General features: G+C 51.0%; 1 protein-coding gene across 1 annotated transcript; it reads left to right on the forward strand.

Moving 5' to 3' along the window:
* Positions 1 to 3,062: 3,062 nt before the first annotated feature.
* MSC (musculin) lies at positions 3,063 to 5,406 on the forward strand. The gene is made up of 2 exons (XM_032696564.1): positions 3,063 to 3,595; positions 4,363 to 5,406. The coding sequence occupies exons 1-2, from the start codon at positions 3,080 to 3,082 to the stop codon at positions 4,447 to 4,449; spliced, it is 603 nt and encodes a 200-aa protein (XP_032552455.1). The 5' UTR covers positions 3,063 to 3,079; the 3' UTR covers positions 4,450 to 5,406.
* The last annotated feature ends 394 nt before the right edge of the window (positions 5,407 to 5,800 follow it).

A 5,800-nucleotide genomic window follows, 5' to 3' on the forward strand; every position in this document is an offset into this window, starting at 1 on the left:
TAGCAGTTCCCCCTCCCATCTTCGGAGATAACCTGGGTTTTACACACTTGGCCTCTGCTCAGTTTTTTCTCTTTTGCTTTTTGCTATAATTTATTCTGAAATTTTAGAAAGGAAGTTAAAGAATTATACCCCCTCTGCCTCATCCCAGGCACCTGCAGGGGTGTTAGAGTCGTGCTTTTGCCGCGGGGGCTGAGGCTCCCCGGCACAGGCGCTGCCCGGCCTGTCCGGGGATGCTCTTCGCCCTTCCGGTCCTCAGGTGTGGAGGGAAAACCTCTCACCTGATATAAAAAAAATGAAGGAGAAATCTAGTTTTCGTGAACTCCTTGTTGCTTGGATGGGTTGATTGCATTTATTAACCAAAATGCCTTGTGGAAAAGTGTAAGAAAGAAACCCAACTCCGTCCCAGTGCACCTCTCCAATTTAGGGATCTCCCCTCAGCGGAGATACGCTGTGAAGGCCAGCTTTTTATGTCCTCAGCCAGCAACGGTGCCAGAGGCAAAGCTCCCTGGGGAAGAGCCTCTCTGCGGCTTCTTCCCACGCAGGAACTGTTTTAGCTGCTTCTCCAATCCCTTGACATGCACACGCTGGGCTTTGCAAATCCGGGCTTCCTCGGCACCACACCCAGCGTGCAGGGGTGGACCGTGAAACAGGGGAGGATACCAGTCTCGGAGTTCGGGCACAAATAGTGGGTTTACCTTTTAACGGAGAAAGGGGAAAGGGACTGCACCTGATAACGGTAAAGCATAAAATGCTGCCTTGGTATACCAGTGGCTTTTTCCCCCTCAGCACAGAGACCATAAAGGATCAAAGTCTTGACAAGTGGAAGCATGATGTAATGCCCTGGCCCCATCAAAGACTTTATCCTGAAAATGATATCTTCATCAGGATCGCAGAAATTAGCGGTTTGACAGATGTGAGAGCAGTCAGGTCTACTCGGTTTTGTTGGGAGTAAATCCGAAGTAACCCCTGACGTTCATTCCAGATTTATTCCATTGCATTTCCCATTTCCTTCTCATCCAGGAAGTAGGCAAAGACGATCTGAGAATTTGGCTATTCCACACGCCCCCAATCCTTTCATTAAATGCTCCGAAGTATCCATTATGCGTCGCCTTTAATCCGCCGAGGCAGAGATAGGCGGGAAAGGTGAGATTAGCCATTGCGGCTTTTAAGACTGGGTACCATTTTCTTCTTTGTTTAAAGAAATTCAGCACTTTCTCCCATTAATCTTTAGCAGGGAAAGCGTTCAGCCCGCACCTGTATAAACAACCCAGATGGGGGTAAAAAGTAAACCTATATGTCTTCCCCTGTAGTATCTTTATATATATATATATATATATTTACACGGATAATGTAGGCTAATTGGGGAGGCAGAGCAACCCCAAGGTCCGGCACGCTGCCCTTTCACCGTGCAGCGTGTGGGACCCAGCCCGAGCATCGTAGTGTCAAACCAAGTTCAAGAGATCCAGTTGCAAGATCAGCTGCCTGTTTAGGTGGTTCAAGAAATGTCAAGTTTCACTTGGAAAGGCTGCCGTTAAACCCGGCTCTGATGTGGTTCTAGCCCCAGCGGGTGAAGCTGGGGTTTGCGCAGCGTTAAGTGGCCTCAGTGAACCCGCAAGGCTGCCGGAGACGGGAGCAAAGCGCTGGGTGCAAAGGCAGCCGGCGGTGCCAGGAAAGTTGCGTGGCAGCAGCCGGGAAGGTTCCGCTCGGCCGGGAGGGAAATGGAAGGGAAAAAGTGTGAGCAAAAATTGCGGGACAAGATCTTTCCACCTGTTGTAGTCATTAGGTTCTTTTCCGAGAACTGCATTTTTATTCTGGTTAACTCTATCCAGGCTGTGAAGGCCAGTGAGGAACCAAGCGCTAGTTCTTCATCCAGAAAAGAAGGGATGTTTTGAGGGAGTGTGAGGAATACGAGCTGATGGTTGACTTTTTTTTAATTTATTTATACCCCTGTTTAATTTGCATATCAGTATTTCCATTGGATACGGAGTCCTCCACTCGCCTGTGGACTCTCTAAAAGTTGTACTGTGGAATTTGTTTCAAGCCAGTAGCTTGAAAAGCTCCCTCTTTTCATTTGCTCTGTGATACAGAGGTGTACACAGCCTAATAAACTGGGGTTTAATTAATTGCTCTGAGGACGGAGAAGCCCTTGGAAGTCCTTGGGTATACTCCCTCGCTACCGTCTGTAGCTTCACCCCAAATTACTGACACTATCGAACCACAGTACGCACGTTCCCAGCGGCTTTTTGCATTGCTCCCCACCCATCGTACACCCACTCCCGGGTGCCGCGTCTCCTGCTGCCTCTGTCCGCTCCGGTGGGGGCACGGGGATCGCACAGCCGCTTCCTGGAGCTGGGCAGGCAGCGGGCAGGGGACCCTGTCCTGCCGCGCTGCTCGGCTGCGGGGAGCGGGGCTGCGCACCAGCTTATACGTTGGGAAGATCCCCCACCCTCGAAGGAAAACCAAGAAAGAGAGCGAGTGTAGGTGGGCTGGGAGCAGTTCCGGGGCGCGCTCAGCCTTGGAGATAGGGAGCAGTGCCCCGCTCTCCACGAAAACACCGGCGGGACGAGCCTTGGAAGTATTTTACATCCTCCGGGGCGAGGAGAGGGGTCTGTCCCAGAGGAAGGGAGTTTATTCACTCGGCGGCGTTACTCCCAAGAGCACACACACACACCTGGAGACGTCCCCGCATGTTCCCGCGTGTGTGCGCCCCCACACACGGGTCTGTCTCTGTCCACCGCCGCACCAGCCCCGCCGCGGACCGCGGGATAGCGCGGGGAGGCACCGCCCCCCGCGCGGAGCTTCGCCGCGTTCGACCCCCGCCCTGAGCCCCTCTCCTCCGCCCCGAGCCCCTCTCCTCCCCCCGCACCCCTCTCCTCCCCTCCGCCCGGCAGATGGTTCGCTCCGCGGACACACGATATATAGGGCTGTCAAGGGGCGCATCCCCCCTCCGCGCCCCCCCCGCGCCCCCGCCCCGGTACGAACTCTCCGCGGCGGGGACGCCCCGCTCTGGGCCGACTCGCCCCGGCCGTCCGCCCCCTCCTGCCTGCCGCGCTGCCCGCCTCCCTGCCCGCCCGGGGCCATGTCCACGGGCTCCGGGAGCGAGGCGGAGGAGCTGCCCGAGATGGACCTGCGGGCGCTGCAACTGGACTACCCGCAGCCGCCGGCCAAGCGGCAGCCCCGCGGTGATCTCTATCCCTCGGGGGACAACTCCTCGGCGGCGGAGGAGGAGGAGGAGGAGGAAGAAGAGGAGGAGGAGGACGGCGAGGGCAGCTGTGCGGCGGGGCCTGCGGGCTGCAAGAGGAAGCGGGCGCGGAGCGGCGGCCCCGGGGGCAAGAAGGCGGCGTCGGGGCCGCGGGGGCCTCCGCCCGAGGGGAAGCAGTCCCAGCGCAACGCGGCCAACGCGCGGGAGCGGGCGCGGATGCGGGTGCTGAGCAAGGCGTTCTCCCGGCTGAAGACGAGCCTTCCCTGGGTGCCGCCCGACACCAAGCTCTCCAAACTGGACACGCTGCGCCTGGCGTCCAGCTACATCGCCCACCTCCGGCAGCTCCTGCAGGAAGACCGCTACGAGAACGGCTACGTCCATCCAGTCAACCTGGTACGGCGCGGCGCGGGGGGCGCGGAGGGCGGGATGCGCGGCGAGGGGCACCCTCGGGAAACCCCCAGGGGGACGTCCGGGATAGCCCCGCAGGGCCAGCCCCTCGGGCTTCGGCTGGCAGTGCTCAAGCCGTGCCCTCCCAGGAAGAAGCGGCGGGGCGGCCCGGGCTGCTCGGTGAATCCCCAGCCACCTTCGCTCTGCGGGCGACCCGAGCGCCGGGCTTGACCTTCGGTGATGGCGGGTGTGTCAGTCTTGGGGAGTCGGAGTAGGGGATCTTAAAGAACTACATTCCTCGGGCATTAGGCAAGCTTAGTGTCCTAAAAAGGAGTAACTCGGTCTGCGGGCTGGCCGGGAGCACCAGCAAGCCGTCATGAGTTCATCGGGCCAAAACTAAATGCCCGATGCTTGGTCACGGGGTAAAAAGGTTTCTTATATACAGCAGAGTGATTGTTTTTGAGTATTTGATATGGTTTTTATTTATTAAATGAAGTAAACAGTTGCAAAGCAAGAGAAACGTTGCATTATGGATGAGAACAATCTGTTGCTGACCATTGCAGCCCTTCTGTGGAGCATTTAATTATAATGAAAAACGTAATGAAAATATTTGTTAGAGGAACTCAGCTCTCTCTGTGCTTCCCACAGGGACTAAAACATGATGACGTGTTTGCAACTGAACCAGAGTTAGACATCTATCAGTAATAAAGCTCCAGTTTCATACAAGGATAAACTTTCTTTTAATATGAAATATTTTTTCTTTTTGCTTACAGACTTGGCCATTTGTGGTTTCAGGAAGACCTGACTCTGATACCAAAGAAGTTTCTACAGCCAGCAGATTGTGTGGAACTACTGCATAGTCAGAATAAATTGAGGATTTTTAATTGTTGTTGATCTTTTTTATGGGATGGATATTCATAAGAGCTGTGGTTTATCGGCTCAGGACTAGAAGATGGGGACAAAGCCCCATCTCTAACAGTGTTAAATCTGTGTCCTTTGTCATTCTTTTCCCTTAGAGTTCTGAGGGATGTTTATTTAAAGCAGTAAAGAAGGGAGGGAGTTGGAATTAGACTTTTTATGAACTGACTGCAGCAGCTGAAGTCTGAGACTTGGCTTCATCATTCCTACAATTGCCTGAGGACCTGCTGTTCTGAGGCTTTTAAACTAATGAAAGAGGAATATAATGATATAGAATTAACAGCATGGACCAAAATAAAACTCTACAAACTAACCCCAAACAGTGTTATTTTTATTGTAAATCAAAACAGTATTTTAAAGTAGCTTTGAAACTCAGATAGATTTATAATATATTTTGATGGCCTTTGTATTCACGGATCTAGCTTACTGCAACTATGCAATAAGTATAGTCATACTTCTTTTTTTTGGTCCCTTTAACCAGAATTTTCTTAGAAGTGTGTAAGAGGCCACATTCTGCATTTAGGCTACCATCCATTGGAATTAAACTAATTCCTTTGGTTATGTCTTGAAGTGCCACATGTAAGAATGTGGGACTGTCACTAGAATTGTGGCAGAGTTTCTGTACCTTAATCTGGAGGGGAATTTTGCTTACTATATGGCAAGGGTGCATGTGTTGAAAAGAATGAGTTTGTATGATGCTGCAAAATAACAAGAATTCGCAATGTTTTAAATATTTTTCCTGTGTGCTTATCTTTGAAAAGTTTGCTGTCAAATGAGTTAAAGTGTCATTTATTAATGGATTCAAATGTTGTAATAAAAGAGGATGCCATCAAATAAGTTGCAAATGTAAATAACTCTATTTTTTTATAAATTACATTAAAAGCTTGGTTACAATGAATTGCTGGTACTGTGATACTGTGTGGCTGCATCCATATGCGAGCATCTTTGTAATGCATGTTCTTGAAACCTGCTTTTGTAAACACAGTTATCTTCCCCACCTCTTGAGAGCAGATACATCTCCACAACAGAGTCAGACAAGAACATTATCACCCCAAACATTTCATGTGAGGCACAGTACTATATCAATAAGCAGGGAAAGACACATTTTTACAACTTACAGAATGCATTGTAACAGTCTATTCTGTGATGCAGAAATATAAATAAATGTAGCTTAAGAAATCAACATCATATACTGTAATAGCTTGTTTTGCTGTTCTTTGTCATTTCATATTTCCATCTGCAGTCTGTTTTGCTTTTATTTGTATTTTTGCAGTGGGAAAATCAGATGAGTTT

The sequence above is a fragment of the Chiroxiphia lanceolata genome, chromosome 1, assembly GCF_009829145.1.
Source record: "Chiroxiphia lanceolata isolate bChiLan1 chromosome 1, bChiLan1.pri, whole genome shotgun sequence".
Taxonomy (NCBI): Eukaryota; Metazoa; Chordata; class Aves; order Passeriformes; family Pipridae; genus Chiroxiphia; species Chiroxiphia lanceolata.

Bases quoted from the DNA above. Each gene is read 5' to 3' on its own strand.
- MSC (XM_032696564.1), top strand. From the start codon at position 3,080: ATGTCCACGGGCTCCGGGAGCGAGGCGGAGGAGCTGCCCGAGATGGAC. The intron at 3,596-4,362 runs GTACGGCGCGGC...TTTTGCTTACAG, and splicing joins ACGTCCATCCAGTCAACCTG to ACTTGGCCATTTGTGGTTTC.